Source organism: Camelus dromedarius, chromosome 12 (genome assembly GCF_036321535.1).
Source record: "Camelus dromedarius isolate mCamDro1 chromosome 12, mCamDro1.pat, whole genome shotgun sequence".
NCBI classification, from domain to species: Eukaryota; Metazoa; Chordata; class Mammalia; order Artiodactyla; family Camelidae; genus Camelus; species Camelus dromedarius.
The window spans coordinates 8461063-8481883 of record NC_087447.1 but is presented as its reverse complement, the minus strand read 5'-3'; the positions used below and the strand labels follow the sequence as shown (position 1 = coordinate 8481883).

Sequence of the window (20821 nt, the reverse complement as noted above, 5' to 3'; positions counted from 1 at the left end):
AGGCGGGGCCGACTCCGAGACTCCGGGGCTCTGAAGGCTAGGTTGGTAGAGTGAGGGGGCAGGGCCAGAAGTCAGGGGGCAGGGCCAAGGCTAAGGGGTGGGTCTAGAAAGATACCGGGACCAAGGGACCAATGGGATTCTGGCGTGTTGAGTCTGAGGTTGCACGTTCGCCCCAGCAGCTGCAGAGCCAGGTGCGGATCATACCAGCCCCCACTCCCCGCCCTGGCGCTGAGGCAGTATGTGCCTGTGTCTGGATGCGGCAGGAGCCAGGATCCCTGGTCCAGGGTAGAGTCCCATTAGCCCCGGAAGAGGCCAGAGCAGGCCTTGGGGTGGGTAGACAAGCTTGGATGAACTGTCAGCTTTCTGGGCGGGGCAGCCACAGCTCCTGCCTCTCTGCAGCCCTGCCAGAGCTCCTCATCGCCTCCACCGCCTGGCCCAGAACTGGTACAAGGACCAGGAATCCTGGGTTCTTTTCTGGACTGCTGATCATGCCATCCTTCATCCCTCTTCCGTGTGGTCTCCCCAGTTCCTGCCATCCCAGGAGAGGCAGGCAGGGGTTAAGGAGGAGGAAGGGCCTGAGCGATGGAAGGATGAGACCAGAGCTCAGTGACTCTTCTTGCTGTGTTTTGCCTTTTTGGGCTTCATCACGGCCAACCCAAGGCTTGCTGGAGGCAGGTCACAGAAGAGCCTGTGGTCTGGCAGGAAAGCCTGGGTTAGTTGGGAGGCTGAACTTTCTGGACAAGAGCCCAGGTGTAGGTGGCTCTGCACTCCTGCAGCCAGGGCCTGGCCTGGAGGGCAGACACTAGGCTGCTTCAGCGTTCTTCTCCCCTTGCTTCTCTTCTCCTTTGCTTCCAGATATTTGCACCTGCCACAGGGAGGGGCAAGAGATTCATAGCCTTGGAATTGGCTGCATTCATTTAGTCCCTTCTCCACTTCTAGGTAAGGCTGAATAGGGAGGTGAGGGGAGCAAGACGCACAAAGTTTTTCACTGTAACTAAAAGAAGGACTTGACGGGAACAGAGAAAAATGGCGAGAAAGGTGGGAGCACGGTGTGCGTGTGTGTGTACATGCATGAATTCTTCTGTCAAATCAGCTGAGTTCAAGTGTAGGCACCATTATTTCTTAGCTGTGTCTCATGAACTTCCTCAGCCTAAGGATAATAATAATACTCATCTTGTAGGTTATCGAGCATTTTGACACACATAATGATATTTTGGTGTCATATAGAATAGTTGTCCTGCCTTAAAAAATCCCCCATGTTCCCCCCATTCATCTTCCCTCCCTCCCTTTGAGCCTTGGGCAACCATTGATTTTTTTACTATCTTCAAATATTTCATATTTTTTGATGCTACTGTAAATGGTGTTCTTTTTACAATTTCAATTTCCGGTTGTTTATTGCTAGCATACAGAAATATAATTCTTTTAACATATTGATCTTATAACCCACAGCCTTGCTAGACTTGTTTTAATTGTAGTAGCATTTGTGCAGATGCCATTGGATTCTCTATGTAGAAGATCACTGCATGAGTTTTTGAACCGAGGGTTAGCTGATGTGAAGAGACCACTGTGTTTCAGTCGGAGGGGAGCACTGGGAGAAGCTGTGCCTCACTACTTTTAATGAAATGATAGGGTGGGTCTGGCTAGGAGTTGAGGTGCCCAGGGGAAGCATTCCTCTGGAACCACAGGTCCAGTAGTGGTCCCTCCCTCCTTCCCCGCCTGCCATGTCTCCGTTCTTCCTCTTGGTGTGGATGTCCAGGAGATGCAGGAGTTTCGCCCACTTTCTGCCCCTTCCCAGCCCTCAGGAGGACTGGAGCTGGACCATCTGCTGCTCCTGCTGCTTCTGCCCTGATTTCTTTTTCCGCCTATGGGGGAAGGAGAAGCCGGGTTTGGGAGTAGAGTTGGGGGATCCTTTTTAGGTGTTTGTACTCAGCTGTCCCACTTTGTGTCCAGATTTCCCACAGTTTCCAAGAGCCACCAGTCCCAGAAAGGATTCTAGGGAACTCAGTCTATCTCTGAGAACAGGACCAGGAGGCAGGGGGCCTGGATTCTGGCCTTGACTCCACCAGAGTCCAGCCGAATGACCCCATGTAAGTCCCTGCTCGCCCCTGAGTCTTGTCTTTTTGTCAAATGGGGCTAGATCAAGGAGCTGCGAGGTCCTTGTAGTTCTGAGGGTAGCGAGGGGAGGGGAGGGTGCAGCTTACCTTCTTTCCAGGTCCTGCACTGTGTTGGGCAGTGGCTGCCCCATAGTCTCTGGCAGGAGGACAGTGATGGGGCAGGCAGCCACAAGGATGGCTCCATAGATGAAAAGAGGCAGGGAAGGGTAGAACTCAGAGGTCATGTCCACCAGGGGGCTCGGAATGCTGCCTACGTTGGCCAAGGTGATTGTTACGCTCACACCTCTCTGCCTGTGGGGAGGAAGAGCACCTCGGTGAGGCCACTGGGGCTTGTGGGTACCCTAACTCTGCCTGCCAATGGTATTTTCTCTTTTTATGTTCCCTACAGGGCCAAATGCTTGCACTTACCTTGGCTAGTAGGAAAGTTGGAAGCAAACAGTTTCAGAATCAGGAAGCCTGGGCTCCAGTTCCAATTTAAACCTGCTGTATGACTGTGAACACGTCCCCAACCTACCTTTTCCTGAAACTCCAGACGCTATATCCAACTTCCTCCTTGACATCTCCATTCTGGGTGTCTAAAAGGCTCCTCAGATTTTCTGTGGTCAAGAATGCTTTGTTTTTACCTCCTAGTCTGCCTCTTGCTCAGATTTCCCTATCCTGGCACAGGGCACTTCTAACCACCCAGTTGCTCAAGCTCAAGTATCTAGTAATTGTCCTTGATGCCTCCTGTTCCCTTATTTCCTCACATCCAAAATATGAATTTCGATGGCTCTTCCTCCAAAACACATTCAGAATCAGTTCCCTCCTTCCCATCTTTAGAACTGCTGCCCACCAGCTTCATTAGAACCACATGCCAAGCCATTTTCATCTCTTGACTGTGCTATTGCAGTAGCTTCCTGACTGGTGGCCCTACATTCTACTCTTGGCCCTGGCCTTCTATCCCCAGCCTATGCTCCACGAGGAAGCCAAAGTGATCTTTTAAAAGGAAGTGATCTTTTAAAATGACCTTTCAGATCGTTTCACCCTCTGCTTAAAACTACCCAGTGATGTCTCATCATGCTAGAATAAAATCTGATCTCTTTCTAAATCCCTGCATGATTGGTCCCTGCCTACCCAGTTCTTATCTTGTACCCTGTCCCTTTGTTTCCTCATTAAGGCCTTACTGTTTACCTTTGATCTTTACCGAGGAGACCTGCCCTATTAACCTGATCATCATATCTACAGCGGATACCTAAGGGGGCAGGTGGAGCTCAGTGGTAGAGCGTGTGCTTGACATGCACTAGGTCCTGAGTTTAATCCCCAGTACCTCTATTAAAAAATTTTTAAAAAAATGTAGATACCCAGTCAATTTCTGTTTTTTTTACTTTTGTTAAACTTTATGTGTTGAGGGTTAAGTTAATCATAACCCTCAGTTCATGAATCCCACCTTGTATTATTGTTGGTCATTGAAATGTCCCCTTATTCCCTCCTTAATTGTTTATTCCTTTTTATCACTATTCCCCACTCCTAATCCTCTCCCTGCCAAAGCCAACTATTCTGTTGTGTTTAATGTGGATTTTTTATTTGGTTATGTTCTTGTAAAATGTGCATTGTTTTGTGCGCAAATATTTTAATTTACCTAAATGGTAGTCGGTAGATCATTCTATTTCTCATTGCATTCAGCTCCCTGTTTTAAAGATATTTCCATGCTGATGTGTAGTACTCCACAGTGTGCATCTCTCCATGGTTTACCTAAACATCTAGATTGCTGCTATCAGCCGTGACGTCAAACAACACTGCACAAACGTGCTTGTACATGAATCCTTAGGAGCCTTTGTGAGTTCTCTAAGATAAGGCCCGAGAAGGGAATTGCTAGGTCATTCTGTGTGTATGTGTGTGTGTGTGTTGCCAGTTGTTCTCCAGAATGGTGGCACCACCTTCTCACTCCCACCAGTGGTGCATGTGGGTCATGTGGGGATTTAGAGGTCTTGTGTTCTCCTGAGGCCACCAATACTTGGCATTATCCAGCTTTTTAATGTTGCCGGTTTAATGTGTGCAAAGTGACGATCTTGTTCTTTATGTAGTTAATCTTTTGGGTTTCATTGTCTTTAAAATACCCACTTATTTATTTTGCCCATGTTTCTACTAGGATTCCTTCTTTTTCTCGTTGACTTGTAGGAGTATCATGTGTATTCTTAATATTTGAACTTTGCCCGTCTTAAATGTTGCAAATATCTCCACCCAATCTGTCATCTGTCTTTTAAATTTGTCCATTGTGTCCTTCAATAAGCAGAAATCCTTTACGATATCACATTTATATAGTTGTCATAACTCTCTCTTCCTCTCCCTCCCCCTCCCTCTCCTCCTCCCTCTCTCCTCCCCCTTCATCTCCATCTCTACCTATCTGTTTCCAAGCCCTCTCTTCAATTCTATTCATTTCTTCTTGCACCAAGAAAGCTATAGACATACTATGGCTTTGTTGTTAGTCTAATAGATGGTAAAGTGAAACTCTCCTCTTTGTTTTTCCCTTTCAGAACTGAGTAGCAATTGTGGCCTTTTTTCTTCTACATACATTTTAGAATAAATTTTTGGAGCTCCTAAAAATGATCTAATTGAAATTCTGGTTAGATTCTGTTGAATTTCTATAAATTTCTTTAAGTTAACTTGGGGAGGGTGGCCATCTCTATAATGTTATGTCATTCTAAACAAGAGAGTGGAATTTATCTCCATTTCCTAAGATACTTTGTAATGTTGAAAAGGTTTCAAAAATTTTCTGCATGGAAGTCTTGGGTGTCCTATGTTAATTTCCTGATGTCACCTAGCTTTTGATGTTATTCTGAATGGTGTCTTCAGTTTTAAAAGATTTTCTAGGTTATTTTCTAGGTGATTTCTCTGTATTATTGCTTCTAGGTTATAGCTTCCGGGTTATTGCTGTTAACATCTTGGTAATTTGATTTTGTATCCAGCATTCTGCTGAGCTCTTCTATTCGTTTTAATTGTCTATTTGATTAGCTTATCTAGGTAGATGATCATATTGTCTCTAAATAATAATATTTTAAACACTTCTCTTTTAAATTTCTCATTTCTTTTTCTTCTCTAGTAGAGCAGTGTTGTCCAGGAACACCCCAGGACTGTGTTGAACAGTTGATTCTGAGGTCAGAGAGAACACACATAACTTTCTTCACTATGTACAGTAGTGTTTGCTTTGGTGCCCAGATGCTCTGCTTACCTCTCTGGGTTTCTAATTTCCCTTAGATGGTTGCCCTAGCTTTCCCTTACTCTCATTCCAGCTCTTTGATGGGTATTTTAAAATACTTTATTCTTTTTTGGGGTTATTGCCAATGTTATTTTGTTATTTTAATGAAAATAGAAGTCCATTTTTCCCAATGGATTTCCAGAAGTTCTTTACAAATGCTATACACAAATACTTGCAAATACCTTCTTTTTATTTCTTTCACCTTGTTTGTAGTGAAACAAATGGTCAGCATTAAAAAAATTCAAAGTTGAAAAATTTATCAATGTTCCTTTTTTGGTTAGCCTTTTCTTATGTCTTCAGAAATCCTCCCCTCTTCAACAGAAATTAATTTTCCTTTAAGGTTGAAATATGAATTGCATTTTATTTATTTCCCATATGGGTGAGTAGATGTCCTGGTACTATTTGTTAAATAGTCCATGTTTTAGCCAATCATCTGCAGTGCTTCCTCTGCAAGTTTTTCCAATGTGTGGGTTTGTTTCTGGGTTTGCTATTCTTTTCCAACGGACAATTTGTTCTTTCCTGCTCCAGAATCCACCATCTTAATTAGTACAATTTTATAATAAGAGTTTATAATATGTCTTGGTTTCTGGTAGGGCAAGTCTTTCCACTCTGTTCATTTTAAAAAAGTACCTTAGTTATATTTGGCCCATAGCAGTTTTTTAATACATCTTAGAATTTGCTTGCCATTTTCTTTAAAATATCCATTGGGACTGTGATCATAGTTGCATTCAATTTATGAATCAGTATTGGAATCACTGACATTTTAATATCATCTTATGCCAATTATGAGTTGATATATTATGGGATTTCCTATCCATCACATAATACATTTATTTACATTTTCTTTAATACATTTCAGTATAATTTAAAAGCTTTCTTGATATAAGAATTTGAAAAAACTCTAATTTTTAGCAGAGTAGAGAATGCAATTGATCTTTTATTTACTGCCTTTGTATCCAGCCACCTTGCCAAACTTAATATTTCTAATAACTTTAGATTTTTACATTCTCTTTAAATAGTGATAGTTTTGATTTTTTTCTTTCCAGTCCTATTCCCATTATTTGCTGTTCTTATCCTAGGCACTGACCACATTCTCCAGGACAATGCTGAATAGGGGAGGAGATGACAGGTACATTGGTCTTGTTCCCAAGTGTAAAGAGAATGTTGCTAATGTTTCACCATTAAGAATAATATTTGCTGTGGATTCTTGGTAGATGTTCCATATCAAGTTAAATTTTTTTCTATTATTGTTTTACTAAGACTATTTTTAAGGGATATTAATTTTTTGAAAGTTTTTTTTTGCTTTGTTGGAGTATTAATCTATTATTGTGGTGATCTTAATACATTTTCTAATGTAAAACCACCCTGGCTTTCCTGAGATCAACTCTTCCTTGGTCATAATGTATTATCTTTTTTTATACATCACTGGATTCATTTTTCTAATATTTTATTTAGGATTTTTGTGTCTGTTTATGAGTAATATTGCCTGGAATCTTTGTTTCACAACTATCCTCCTTTGATTTCAGTATTACCTGGACTCACAGAATGAATGTTGAGATAATTCCCCCTTTTTCTCGGGAAGCATTCATATAACATTGGAAAATTTGGTCCTTAAAATTGTGTTGGAACTCACCTATACTAATATCTGGGCCTGATACAGTCTTTGAGGCAAGTTTAAGGTTTACTATTCAGACTTTTAATTTACTCTAGGATTACTTTTCCTATAGTATCTTTTTAAGGAATTTATCAATTTCATTTAAATTTAAAATTCATCAGCATAGACTTGTTTATAGATTTTTTGCATCTTTGTAATTACTCTAGATCTATAGTTCAGTTTTTTACTCCTAATATTTATTCATGTCAAGTCTTTTAAAAATTATTACCAGAGCTTTGTCCATTTCATCAATATTTTCAAAGATATACTTTTTGTTTTGTTGAACCTCTTTTTTATATCTTATTTTTTATTTAATTTATTTCTGGTATTATTACTATTATTTGTGTTTTACAGGTAAGATGACTGAGGATTTGGACTAGCTACCTTTTACACCAGAGCCATATTCTTTACTATTGTACTGTTTTTGGTCTTAAGGTCTACTTTGATTCCTATATCTACCTGACTTTCTTCTGGTTAATATTTGCCTAGTATATCTTTTTCTAATTCTCCATATTTAAGATTTTCATGGTCTAACAATTTAGATGTGTCTCTTGTAAACTGCATGAACTAAACTTAAATAAAATCGGCTTAGAACATCTCTGCCTCTTAACTGGTAGGTTTAGTCCATTTACATTTATTGTAGTGGCTGATATATTTGGAATTATTGATACCATCTTACTTTTTGTCTTTAATTTGTGCCCATTTCTGTATTTTTTTCTCCTTTCTTGCCTTAAAAATAGTTGACTGACCTTTGTGCACTTTCTGATTGGAAAACTTCTGGCTCTAGGGCCTAATTGTTCCACTCCAGGACTCCTCCCCAATACCCCACTCACCGCATTACTGTGGGGTACAGCTCCCCTGTGTACATAGAGATGCAGTTCATGGAGCTAGTCACACAGCCTTTTCCTAATGTGGCCATTGTGATGTGGAGGAATATCTGATCTGGAAGGAAAAGAGAATGATAAAGTGCTGGGAAAGGTTTGGAGGAGCATTGGGTCGTTCATACCCTTTTAGGTAGCTGGCTTTGACCAGATTGGGAGCTGGGCTTGGGAAAGGGTCAGGGCAGGAGAAGTAATGGGGCATATGCTCACCTAGGGGTATCACTGCACAGGTCAGAATGAAGATCCCTGATAGCAGCAAGGAGGCTACTTGGGTAGGCCTGCGGCCAATTGATTTGGTGGCCAGAAAGCCCAGGATATAAAATGGTAGGTCCACAGTTGTGAACAGCACCTGGGCCAGGTAGATGTTGATCCCAAAACTTTGCAGACTCATGAACAAGCCAAAGAAGCTGAAACAGTGTACCAACCTAGGGCAGAAGCAGAGGGGATACACTTTGGGTAATAGCCATGCCACGTCCATGTAGCAATTACAGTTGGCAAACTGCTGTCACATCAGTTTTTTCCTTTAGGCCTATGAGCGGGGTTTTTATATTTTGAATGCAGGTAAGAAAGTCTTCCTTTAATTCTAAAAATTAGAATATTATGTATTGTATGTTAAACTACGTTTTACAGTTACCTAGGAGAAAATAATGTTTTTACTTTGTAATAGGTCCTCTTTCCCTCCTCCCACTTCCCTGCCTTAAGGGCCCTGCTTTTGATAAACGCACGCTTTGATTAGTTGATTGCACTGGGAAAGGGTGTTTTGGAGAGATCCTGTCCTCACAGGGTTGCTCAAGTAACAAATGATAAATTATACTAAAGAAGGATTCATTTAATGCCATTAGTTTTGCTTTGCTGAGTGATGTATGCAGATTTACAGCCAGAGATGAATTCTTAAGAGGAGATTTTAGAGGTTATGCAGAAGAAGTGTCAGGAGAGAGAATAGGGAAGAATCAATGACTTAGCCAAGAATGGCTTTGAGGGAGAACTATTAAGTTTCTTGGCTGTGTGGTGTGTGATATAACATTCCTTCCATCTCCCATGGAGTCTTCCTAAAATCAACAATGTTTAGTTACACTTTGTAGGGCAGCTTTGCTTCTTAAAGATGCGCTGAATTGTAGTGTCCTGCCTCAAGGTTGGTAGAAGGCACAGTGAGAAGCTGTCCATAGAAGAAAATGAACCATTCCATATTTAAGAATTGAGCAGAATAGTATTGGTACTAGAACAGACAGACAGGTCAACAGGACTGAGGAGCTCAGAAACAGTATGTGGTGAGGGTGATGTTTCACACCAGCCAGGAAAGGTTGGACCACTCATTAAATGGGTTTGGGACAATTAACTAATCTAAGAAAAAATACAGAATCCTACTCCCTACTGTATGTTCAACTAAATTTCAGATGGAATATGATAAAATATAAAAACACAAACAAGTACAAATGAACATGTTTGAAGAAAATCTAGGTGAATAGTTTTATACTTAGAGTAACCTAAATAAATTAAAAAAAAAATAGATGGATGTGATTATAGAAAGCAATAAAAGTTCTCTTTAAAAAAAATTGAAGTATAGTAGATTTACAATATTGTGTTAATTTCTGGTGTACAAAGTTCTCATTCTGAAAAAGTGATAAATTAAAAAATAGATTTTAAAATGCAAATGCAAAAATATTGACCTTATATGGTAATGGGTTAGTGTCTTTAATGTAAAAGAGGGTTCTAAACAAGTCAATACAAAGAAAAAATGGGCAAGGAATGTGAACAGGAAAAAAAAAGAAATTATAAACAAATTAAAATTATACGAAGAAAATGTCCAATTTTCTCCAGAACAAAATAAATGTGAATTAAAATAGCAAGGTACTTTTTCTATTTCTTAGAGCAGTAGTATTTGGTGTTGATGAGGGTATCCTATGTAATTTTGTAAAATGTTATTTTACTGTAGAGTAGGTGGCAATATTTGTGAAAGCCTTAAATAGTTTCATACATTTGGCCCAGTAAGCAGACTTTTAAGGTTTCTTTAAAAAAATTTTTTTTTGCTATTGTTGAGAGGTAATTAGGTTTACTTATTGATTGATTTAAATGGAGGTACTGGGGATTGAACCCAGGACCTCCTACATGCTAAGCATGCACTCTGCTGGTTGAGCTCTACCCTCCCCACACATTTTTAAGGTTGATCCCAGGGTTATACGACAGATGCATGGGGAAAGTGTGCATATAGATACTTGTTTATAACTGAGAAGAGCTGGAAAGAACCTGTTTGTCCACACTGGTACTAGTAAAATAAACTACAAAATTATGGAATGCTATGTATTCTTTAAAAGTGGAATTCTGATTGGAGGTGGGGAAAACTCATTATAATAATATAAGGAGAAGCTGCCAGGAAAGGTAATATGTATAGTAAATATTCAAAAGAGATTCTGTATGAGGTCTAACGTGTTTGGCCATATTTTGTGTATGATGTTTTGTTGCTAAAAAGGTAAGACATTCAGTCAGTACAACTGGATGAATATAATCATCTCCATCAATAACACCCATAAAAACCTGGGGCACAAGATGCTTGGAAATGTGTAAATGATAAGGAGGAAGAGACAGTGCTTTTTAATGTATGTGTGTGTTTGTGTGTATGTGTGTGTCTGGAAGAGAAGAGAGAAATGAGGAGGTAGAGTTTGGGAGGTGTTTGTGGGGAGGACAGGAATGAAATAATATGGTGGAGGACCTGCGTGATGGATAAAGGGAATATATTCAACTTATGTGCCCTGGAATTTCTAGCATCTGCTTGTTCTTTCTGCAGCTGACATGGGAGCAACCAGCACAAATAAACCACATGGCTGTGAATTGCCCCACCTCTCCTATCTCTCAGTACCATTGCATGGAGACAACCTGGACTGGTAACAGGATGCTTTTCATGAGTCGGCTTGAGTTGCTCATCACTGTGATAAACTGCTGCCTTCAAAGCTCACCCAGCCCCTTGCCACAGCCAAAGAGTATGAAGCCCTCTTGGAAGGAGTGGAATCAGTGAGAATACAAGGTCAATTGTGTGGATCTACATTTATTGATTTAGAAAGATGTTCATGAAATATTAAGGGCAAAAAATTCTAGAACTGTAGGAAGAGTATGATTGAATTTTTGTAACTATATATAATGTAAATTACTGTGTGTATGTTTCTTGTGGGTGAAAACAGTCAAGGTTTGAACAGACATTTACTGGTATGTTCATGGTGGTTATTTCTGAAATACAGGATTAGGAAATCATTAAATTTTTTTGTTTGCATATCCTTACTGCCTAATATCGCCTTGTAAACATGGATTATCTCTAAGTTTTCCTTCAGAGCTATTTTGGAAATATGCAAATCAAGTGAGATCATAGCTATACTTTTGTCAACTGCAAATGACCCCGTTGCCAGGGACATATTGCACAGTATTTAGGAAGACGTGGTGGCAGTCAGACTCTAGGGTGGCCCCCTGCTAGCAGACCCACTCTAGAGATTCTCCTTGCTGGCATGGTGAAATGGGCAGCCATAGTGGGAGAGCCATGTGAAGAACGGAGAGCAGCCCCTAGAAGCTGAGGAAACCCCCACTCCAGCTGATAGCCAGCGAGAAGCCAGAGCCCCGAATCCTACAACTGCAAAAAAAAAAAAAAAAAAAAAAAAAGAGGGCCTTAGCTTTTGGGATTAGCTGCTGCTTTTTTTTCACAAGGTCAGTGGGGCCACTTGGCTGAGCTCAGAGCTCAGGATGGGAGGGACCGCTGGGCTTTCTCCAGACAGATGGGGGACCCCTGTGCCTCTAGAGCACAGGCGTCCTTTTCCAGTGGCTGTGGGACCTCCCTCAGCCTCCCACCTACCCAGCTTGTCCTGTTTTCTTAGTCTGCTTATCTGTCCATCAGTCTGTCTCCTATCTGAATGGGGATGGACCTACAACAGTGGCACAATACAGAGGAAGAGCCGGCGGACTGTAGGGTTGCGCAGCAGCTGCAGAATCGAGGGCTGGGCTCCGCCTGTGGTCGGGCCGTCCTGCAGACTCATCTGGAGTAGCTGCTTGGATAGACGAGGCTCAGGGCTTGGGTTCCCTTGGGGACCCCTTCCCTCATTTCCTACCCAGGGAGCACCAGATGTCCTGGGTTCTAGGGTGAGGGTTGGGGCAGGCAGAGCCCTGGTAGGGTATCACAGAAGGTCCTGGGGTTCTCACCTCCACACTCAGCTTGGCACCCTCTTCCTGCTTCCCATTGATCTGGGCCACTCTCTGCAGGGCCTTCAGGGTGAGTTCCAGCCTTCCCAAGGAGGAGTACCAGAGGGCAGACTCAATGAAGAACCTATAGGTGGGGTGTGGGGGTGGGCATAACTTCAGCCTGGATTGACAGAGTTGTGGCTTCCTGAGAAAGGCACAGACCAGAGCAGGAAGATATCTTGGAGGGGTGAAAAGAATTCTGGGCTGAGGATTAGGAGCCATGGGTTCTACTCCAAGGATCACTGCTATCTTCTTGGGAGACCTGAGATATGTCTTGCCCCTTTGTAGCCATGGTCTTCCCCACCTATCAGTCTGAGCATTAATTCTTTTTGCTTTGATCTGCTTAGAACTAGGGGGCAAGGTGAGGGTGTCCTAGGAGATGCTATGCCCACCTGTGACTTACTGTGAACCCTCTATCCTACTCACACACCTGGAGCAGATGAGGAAGACAAAGAAGGGCAGAGAGACCAACAGCTGTAGGTGGCGCCAGTGGGGCACAGCATAAGCCATGCCACCGAGGAAGAGCTGGCCTGTGGTGGGGGCAAATCCTAATAGGAGGCCCAGACTTGGCCGGGCATGGATGGGCAGCCACTCCAGACCTGGGGAGAAAAGCAGAGCTCAGGTTGAACTCAGGGCTGTGTAAGTATGAATTTGGGTGGGGGCAGGTAGTCACTTCCAGATGGAAAAGGATCCTCACATTGGAGTAGAAGGGCTCCTCTCTTGAGCTCAACCCTACACTGGACCACCAGCCCCTCACAGGGTAAGGGAAGGGTGGTTTGATCTCTGGCTAGGTTCAGTGGGTGTGTGGAACAGGGGATGGGCTGGAAGGCTCTGAATTCCCAGGCATGCTCCTATTCAGTGTCCCCAAGCCCAACATTCCCCAAAACCTCTTTTGACCCGCCTACAGCCACTCCCTCTGTACTTCCTTCAACTTATTTTAATTCAATAAACATTTAGAGTTGACCGTTCTGTGCCATGCCCTTTGTTTGACCTGGGAAATAGAGATGAATGTGCCCTACTCTCAGGCCATCCTGCACCACTTTTATTTTCTCCAGTGGGTCACACTCTGGCCTTGTATATTCTATTCTTTTTGTCTAGAACTCTTCCCTAGAACCTTATTCCCTCTCTTCCTGCCTCACTTTTCAATCAGTTTTGAGCTTAGATGTCACCTTTTCTGGGGAGATCTCCTGGAGCCACAAGTCCTGATTGAATACCCCACTTCTGAGATTCCATATCACCCAGGATGTTCCCCATCCCAGCCTTTAGTAAACCAGTTTGTAACTGCTTGGCAGTATCCTCCATTTGACTATCAGTTCTTTGATGTCATGGGTAGTGTCCTCTTGTTCACCTGTATATCCTGGTGCAGGATCTGTACAAATTAAATGCCTTTTGAAATTGTATTGAATAAAAAAATGTTGAATTAAAGGCTCCCAGTTTGTTTGGCCTCTCTAAGCAACCTCATTCCAATCTCTGAGTCTTTAAGAAATTTTTTTAAAAAATGGAGGTACTGGATCAATTAAAAAAAAAAAAGGAGGTACCGGGGATTGAACCCAGGACCTAGTACATGCTAATCATGTGCTCTACCACTGAGCTATACCAACTCCCACCAAAGTCTTTATTTAGTTGATCCTTACAATGGTCCCTAAATATCTAGGGTGAATTCTCTCCCCAAATGATCAGAGCCACCAGAGAGGCCATGATCTAAATTTCTTTCTGTCTGGGGCACTGCCTACCCCAGGAGAGATCCTGGTAGGTGAGGATAAACTGCGACAGATGGACTCCACTTTGTACTCAGAGAAGGAGCTGAGGTTTGAATTTGTCAGGTCCTCTGGTTCTCTGGACCCCTGTGATTGAGGAGTCCCCATAAGCCTGACTCTCCAGGGTCCCCTCTCACTCACTCAAAGAGAAGGAGGTAATGCTGGGGCCAGACACAGTGATGCCTGAGAGGAAACGGCAAACGCAGTAGGCTGGGAAGTTGTATGTGAAGACAGTGCAGGTCCCTGAGACTGCTAACTTCAGGTAGCTCCAGATCAATACTTTCTGGCGGCCAAGCCTGTGGAGAAAGGGAAAACCTGGGTCTGGAGAGCACATTGCTTCCTCCCGCACCCCACGTCCCCTGCTGTCTCACCCTTGGTGCCCTGGGCAATCTAACAGATGCTTGTGAGGCTGCCCACATGTGACCATGAGATGCTGAGATGGGAGGTGGGGAATAATTGGGTGAGGGCTGGCGTCTAGGGGGCCTGGTGTTGGGAGGAGCCTTGGGGTGCCACTGTCCAGTGTCCTGACGCATCCCAGCATACCTCTTGGGAGGTAGCTACACACTCTCATCAAAAACATAGGGGGATGTTGAAACAATCCAGATATCTGACCCCACTCAAGGCCTGTTGGATCTGGAAAGTAATCTAGAAACCTGATTTTTAACAAGCTCCCAAGGTTTGGGAGCTACTGCTCTGGGGTGTGGTTGATGGTGACTGTCAATCAATGGTGACTCCTGTTAGATAGGAGATAGCCTCTTGTAATTTTTTAAAAAACTGAGGTATAATTGGCAAACAACACTATGATAGTTTCAGGTGTATAACATAATAATTCTATATTTGTATACATTATTAAATGATCACCACAATAAGTCTACTTAAAATCCATTACCATGTACAATTACAACAATTTTTTGTGTGTGATGAGAACACTTAAGATCTACTCTCTTTTGACTTTCAAATACGAGATACAGCATTATTAAGTATAGTCGTCCTGTTGGAATTACATTCCCATGACTTATTTATTTTATAACTGGAAGTTTGTACCTTTTGACCCCCTTCACCCATTTTGCATATCCCCTAATCCCCTGTCTCTGACAACTACCAGTCCGTTTTCTGTATCTTTGAGCTTGGTTTATGTGATTTTTACTTTTGGGAAACCCTTGCAAGGTTTATGCTTTTGCAAAATGGATATGACTGTGGCTTAAAGATGATTACGAGACTTCTAGTATTTTTCAAATTTCATTCTTTAGAAAATTGCCTCCAATTATTCATCCCATAATCTTCATATGGTCTTTGATCTGGAAGATAGTCAAGGTTAAAGTAACCAACACTGAGTTGCACATACTAATTTAACCCTCACCATAACCCTATGAGGTTAGGATCATCACCACCATTTCACAGATGGAAAAACTGAGTCTAAGAGAGGTTATGTAACCTTTATATGGGCACACAGTTATGGCAAATCTGATACTTGTCCCTAGCTTTTACTGATTTGTAGGTCTGTTTGTTTCTGTGACACTCACATGTCACAAACAAGGCAGAAGTCATGGAAAGTGACTTGTTCAGGATGTCAGGAAATCTGGATTCTTGTCCTGCCTTTGCCACTTATTAGCTGGGTGACTGTACTTTAAAAAAAAAGTAAACATTAAGTATTTACTTTATACAATTGTAAAAGTAATGAATTATCATAAAAGTTCAAACAATATAGTAATGAAAAGTGAAAAGTTTTCTTTTATTCCATTTGCATTCCTCAGAATAACAACATAATTTCCTTGGTTTCCTTCTAAGCAGTTTGGGCAAGTTATCTAACATCCTTGAACCTCAGTGTCCTCATTAGTAAAATACAGGTAATAGTACCATTCATGCTGGCTTCACAAAGGTATTGTGAGGACTAATAGAAATGAGGTGAGACGTGCAAACTGCTGATGGATGGTGGTGTGATTCCTACAGATTTTCCAGATGTGGCAGGCTTGGGTGGATCAGTTCTGTGTCCATCCCTGGATTCCCAGGGATGCCAATCTCCCCTCTGGGTCTAGCCTAGAGGTCCTAAGCCTTTGCTCCTTGATTCAGCCTTGTTCACCACTGACCTGTCCGCCAAGACTCCAAATATCAAGTTTCCAGCCAGTATCCCTGCCATGAAGATGGATTGACTCAACTGCGGCAAGGTCTTGTGTGTGCACAAGAGGTCCCACTGTGAGGAACGAGAACTGGGGTCAAGGAGAGCTAGGCAGATCCCACAAAAGCCCACTTCCTCTCTCCTGGTGGGGCTGAGGGTCTTGAACTGGGATAAGCGCATCAGGAGGGCCTCCCTCCCTGAATCACACAATCTTTCTCATCATCTTCTGGAGAGAATGATTCATGCTCCTTCAAAACACACCAGAGATGCCTTATGGGATGACTGCTCAGACTCCTTCCCTTTCTCTGAGTGCTAAACCCTCACGTTCCTTCAGATCTCTTTAACCTGTCCCTCTCTGGACACAGAGGAAAAAACTGAACCCGGAGATGGACAGAACTAATCAGGTTCTTTTTCTCACAAATTTGGAAAAGCGACTCAGAGAAGCAAGATTTGTAAGGACACCCAAAGTCAGGGTGGGAGGGCTGTGTTTGGAACGATGTGGAAATGGAGTTGAGAAATCATGAGACAGAGAGAGAGTGGGAGAGAGAGAGAGAAGGAGAAAAAGAAGAAGGAGGGGGAGGAGGAGTGGAGAAGAATACAGATATGTAGTCAGAGAGAGGCCAGGGTGAGAGCTTAGTGCCAGAGAAGTGGAGATGGAGAGTCCAGTTGCCTTGGTTCTCCTCAGCTACTCCCTCATAAACCTGGGCTCAAGTTCTTGACCTTAGGTTCTATGAAATACCCTTGCGTCCTTCCATTAACTTTCCATTAGCAAATCTGAGAGGGTTGTAGTTATTTGCAATCCCGAATAAGCAGCAATTGGACAACTCAACTAATAGCTTAAATTTTGTTGCTCTTTTTAATGAATGTAAGAAAAAAATTTCTTATTTTAAAAGTATTTCCTTTCTAGGTGGAGTAACACAGCTCTCCGGTCTGCAGAAAAATCATACTGCTGATGGAAGTGCCATTAAAATTAAGTCAAAATGATAAATAGATGGGACATTTCCTTTACAGCTAAGAGCCAATTTTTGTATACTTTTGAGTGGACTTTTAAACTCATTTCTTTTGCTAACAGAAAAAAGGAAAAGGGGCTGGGATGACCAGGATGTCTCACAACTTGGGTTGAGAGTGGTGAATAATGAAGAAATTCCCCCCAGCTATGCAGGGTGGGGGGATGGCATACGATGCCTGTGTGCCTCACAGGGAGGAGGACTAGCATCCTTGGTCACCTTCTGCTTCTCTGCCTTGGGTCTGTCTAGTGGAAAGTATGGCTTAAGGCTCATCACTTTCAGACAGATGCTGCATCCAGTAAGTTTGGGGACTCTGCTTGACCACAGCCCCTCCTCAGGGCATCTTCTCTGCACAGCCCCGGCTAATGGGTAGTGGGTCACAGAATCCCACTTATTGCCCCCTGGCATGATGATTAGATGGACTGTGGACACCTGAGCTAGTTTCAGGGTCGGGGCAGGCACTGCTCATCCGTGTGCTGGGCTGAGCCAATCAGAACCTTTTCTAAGAATTTGAATTAAGATACACAGAAGTGTTCTGGTTGGCTGTGAGCCCTAGACCTGAGAGGTAGCTGGGATTGGTGGTCCTCCTGCAAGGTGAGTACACAGACGAAATGGGTTGAGAAGGAGAAAGTAATGGAGTAAGTGTATAGCGATGCCTCTGGTGTTCCAATTTCTGATTCCAGTTTCCATGAGGCCTGGATACACTTTGTTTCCTGTCCTTGGATTCCCTGAAATCCCTTTTCTCATGAGCTGGTTTGAAAGAACTTCTCTTCCTTCCAACCAAAAGGCCATTGACTAGAACAGATGTTAAGAGCATGATCAATGTGACAGCTACAAAGTGCAGACTTCAGCCGGATGAACCACTTAGCAGGCCAGGGAGACTCTACAATTGGCTGTGTGTGTGCTTTGGGGGAGGGATGCTAAATCACTAGAGACGAAAGAACCCCCCATAACCCTGTTCTCTTTCGCATTTTAGTTCCTTGGCTGCTCTCCATCTCCTGGCCCCAGCTGCTGAGAGCTATTTCTAGATGAAGTCAGGAAACTGTTTTTGTCTCTAGGACTCTGAGCCCAGAATCCCCTGCTCAGGAATACCCTCTTTGCCCTCCACCATCTACATGCCTCCTTTCTCTCTTCCTCCATACCACCTCCCCACCTCCCTGCCCTGTGGAATTGCCCAACCCCTCAGGGAAGCCAAAGTAGAATATCAAACTCCTGCAGCAGTACCTCTCTCTCTGGCAGAGGTGGAGGGCAGGGAGCAGCTTTCCACTAGGCATTCCATAACCTTCTCTCAGAACTCCAACCCCTGTTCTCTTACCTGCATTTTCGGCAAAGCTCTTCAAAGCTCCAGGGTCTTCCCACATTCAGACAAGATCAGGTCACGTTCACACAGTCTGTGCCTGTGTGTGGACTTGGTAAGATGGGGACACAGGGGTTGGACGGTGGGGTGTAGGGGGCCCAGGTCTCCTCACCTCTGTCATGGTGGTGGAAGGGAACGTGCTGTTGTCATAGATCCAACCGTCACTGCAGGTCTCGGTGGTCCCCGTGCTGTTGGTCGCTGTGCCAATGGGAAAGGGTGGTCCCCGTTGGGGGGAGGTGAAGCGGAGGCAGGACACAGGCTGCCCATGCCTGTCCCAGGGCAGCCAGGCACCCAGGTCTTCTTCCTTGCTGAGGTTGGTGTCAGCAGGTGGGCGGCAGTGGTGGGTGGGGATGGCGGCGGTGAAGTTCTGCAGGGCGTGGTGCAAATACAGCAGGGATAAGGACAGAATCAACAGAGGGATCTGGATCTGCTGGAAGCGGCAAATGCCCCCCACCTGCAGCAGGAGGTCATTGAAGGTCATTGAATGCAAGACCTAGCAGGGGCACCAGAGCTGAGACCGCTGACTCCCACAACCTGCTTCCTGCCTTTCGATGCAGGGGGAGGAGAGGGGCTGCCCTTTGTCTCCTCAGCTCATCAGTTCTTGGGTCTACTGTAGCCTTAGGTCACCTGAACTAAAAACTAGTTTTTATAGCTTCTGCCAAGAGGCCAAGTTAAACTGTGACTTGAAAGTAAGATATTCAATGATTAAGACTCATCGGGTCAATGGTCTGTTCAAGGGGATCTAAAGGGCAAGTAAAGTTGGATTGGGTGGAAGAAAACGCCCCTCTCGTGAAGGAGGGATATGCATGACGCCTCGAAGTTCGGCAGTTTGAATCTTCCCAGCAGGGCAGAGCAAGTGACCTCTTCCATGCCGGAGAAGAGAAAGAGCAGAGGGACGCCCAGGCTGGTGTGGAGGCACACCGGCCTGGAACTGAACTCCCTTTTCTCAAAGCCACTCAGACCAGACGAAGTTGGGGAAAGACTCTAAAGTGCTCACGGAGAAATGCCGTTGTGCTGTGGGTGTCAGCACCCCCTGACCATGAGTGCTGCCTCTGTGTGAATCCCAGCACGTGGGCCTTCAGTTAAGCCTCAGCTTAACCTTTACTCAAAGAGTGAACCCTCTTCAGAGTTCTATATCAGCAGGGCCTCTTTTTTTTTTTTTTTTTTTTAAAAACACCTTTATTGAAGTATGGTTCCTGTACAGTAACCTATACATATTTCAGATGTACAATTTGATGAATTTTGATAGATGTATACAACCATGAAACCACCACCACATTTAAGATAGCTCACATTTCCATCACTCCTCAAGAGATGCAATTTTCAAATTCCCAATTTATCCCTTCCCACCCCTGGGCCTCTTTTCTTAGTATAATATTCTCTACAGTCCACTCTACTATTTCTCCTTCCTTCAATTGTAACAGCTAAAGTCAAGGAAATGCCCACCACAGTCTATCCCATTAGCTGGTTAAACATCCTCAAATACTGGGAAAAAAAGGCTTTGTTGAGGTTTAACATACACAATAAAATGTATCAATTATAGGAACACACTTTGACAAGTTTTGACAAATTTATACACCCATATAACCACTCTATAGAACATTTCCATCACAGCCCCAATTTCCTTGTACCATATCCCAGACATCTCTACCTAGTCCTAGGCAATAGGTTTGTCTTTTCTAGAGTTTCAAATGAATATCACAGTGTATACTCTTTTGTGTCTGGCTTCTTTTGTTCAGTCAAATATTTTCTGTAGTGTTGTAGTGTACCAACAGTTCATTCTTTTTTAATTGCTGAGTAGTATTTCATGGTATGGACGTACGAAAATGTGTTTATTCATTCACCTATTGATGAACATTTGAGTTGTTTCCAGTTTTTGGCTATCGCAAACAACTCTGCTGTGATTATTTGTTTACAATGTGTAGACATATGTTTTAATTTTTTCTCTAAACTTCTAGAAGTGGAATTGCTGGATCATATGGCAAGTGTACACTTAACGTTAACAGAAACTGTCAAATTGTTTTCCAAAGTTTTTCCCCATTTTCTATTTCCATCGGCAATGTATGAGAGTTCTGGTTACTTTACATTGTTTCCAATGCCTTGTATGGCCCATCTTTTGAATTTTAGCCGTTTGTATGGATGTGTAGTGAAATCTCATGGTCTCATTTGCATTTGCTGCTTGACTAATGCTGGTGATATCACTGGTTAATTCTGTGAATCATTTAAGAACGAGATAATGCCGAATTCTGCATAAACATCACAGAAAATTCAAGAATAAAAACACTCCACAGATCATTCCATGAGGCAACATTACCTTGTGTCTTAGGAAGCTCTGGCTGCTATAACAAAATGCCATAAACTAGGTGGCTTCTCAAAAACAGAAGTTTGTTTCTCACAGTTTTGGAGGCTAGAAGGATGAGGTGATGGTGCCAGCAAGGTTGGGTTCCGCTGAACGTCTCTTATGGCTTGCAGATGACTAATTTCT

The 20821-nt window shown here is 43.1% G+C and overlaps 1 protein-coding gene across 2 annotated transcripts; it reads right to left on the bottom strand.

Moving 5' to 3' along the window:
- Positions 1–1430: 1430 nt before the first annotated feature.
- Positions 1431–18942, bottom strand: LOC105091517 (solute carrier family 22 member 6). 2 transcript variants are annotated; one of them, XM_010983034.3, is made up of 10 exons: positions 18449–18942; positions 15944–16047; positions 13998–14152; positions 12530–12698; positions 12061–12184; positions 11791–11906; positions 8095–8309; positions 7837–7945; positions 2202–2405; positions 1431–1862 (listed from the first exon to the last, which is right to left on the bottom strand). In XM_010983034.3, the coding sequence occupies exons 1-10, from the start codon at positions 18815–18817 to the stop codon at positions 1799–1801; spliced, it is 1629 nt and encodes a 542-aa protein (XP_010981336.2). In that variant the 5' UTR covers positions 18818–18942; the 3' UTR covers positions 1431–1798. The 2 variants fall into 2 exon arrangements, with proteins under 2 accessions (XP_010981336.2, XP_010981334.2); XM_010983032.3 differs by lacking the exons at positions 11791–11906; positions 12061–12184.
- Positions 18943–20821: the final 1879 nt, after the last annotated feature.

Bases quoted from the DNA above. Each gene is read 5' to 3' on its own strand.
- LOC105091517 (XM_010983034.3), bottom strand. From the start codon at position 18,817: ATGACCTTCAATGACCTCCTGCTGCAGGTGGGGGGCATTTGCCGCTTC. The intron at 12,185-12,529 runs GTGTGTGAGTAG...CCCCACCTATAG, and splicing joins GTCTTCCTCATCTGCTCCAG to GTTCTTCATTGAGTCTGCCC. The intron at 2,406-7,836 runs GTGAGTGGGGTA...TCCTCCCCACAG, and splicing joins CTGTACCCCACAGTAATGCG to GCAGAGAGGTGTGAGCGTAA.